Below are 436 nucleotides of genomic sequence, written 5' to 3'. Positions count from 1 at the left end.
TGTACTAGACACTCATATGTATATGTGTGTTCTCCATTGCCTACATTCAAGCGCTGTTTTCTCCTTTTACAATCGTCACAAAAAAAAAATCTATCCAAGAAAAAATACAAAATGAAAATAAGATCATTGGCACTATTAATATCATAATAGCAATACTTATTAACAGCATTTTTGTCTTTATCATCAATTGCCATCTACATCCTCACAGTAATAGTGTTCAACGGTAAAGATCCGATCCAATAACCACGGCCATTTCACCCTTACAGAAAACTCTGCCTCTGCTTCCCCCTCGCTGCTGTGGGAGTCAGGTGCCCCTTGACCCCAGCAACGCCTTAGCCACGGGTGGATTCACCAGGGTGTCTGCGGCCGGCTCGGTACAGGTGGGTGCCACTCGAGTGCTTGTTCAGATTCCGGTTTTGAGACAGAATACTGTATG

At 43.3% G+C, this 436-nt stretch overlaps 1 protein-coding gene across 1 annotated transcript in view; it reads left to right on the top strand.

Annotated features, from left to right (window-relative positions):
- LOC119592527 overlaps positions 1–436 on the top strand; it is a gene marked incomplete in the record, with an annotated part of 25,120 nt that overhangs the window by 17,176 nt on the left and 7,508 nt on the right. Inside the window, 1 exon segment of the mRNA XM_037941385.1 lies at positions 267–380. Coding sequence (XP_037797313.1) covers positions 267–380 — 114 coding nt within the window.

This window comes from Penaeus monodon, chromosome 30 (genome assembly GCF_015228065.2).
Source record: "Penaeus monodon isolate SGIC_2016 chromosome 30, NSTDA_Pmon_1, whole genome shotgun sequence".
Taxonomy (NCBI): domain Eukaryota; kingdom Metazoa; phylum Arthropoda; class Malacostraca; order Decapoda; family Penaeidae; genus Penaeus; species Penaeus monodon.
Note: the sequence above shows the minus strand (reverse complement) of the source record. Positions and strands in the feature narration are given on the sequence as shown.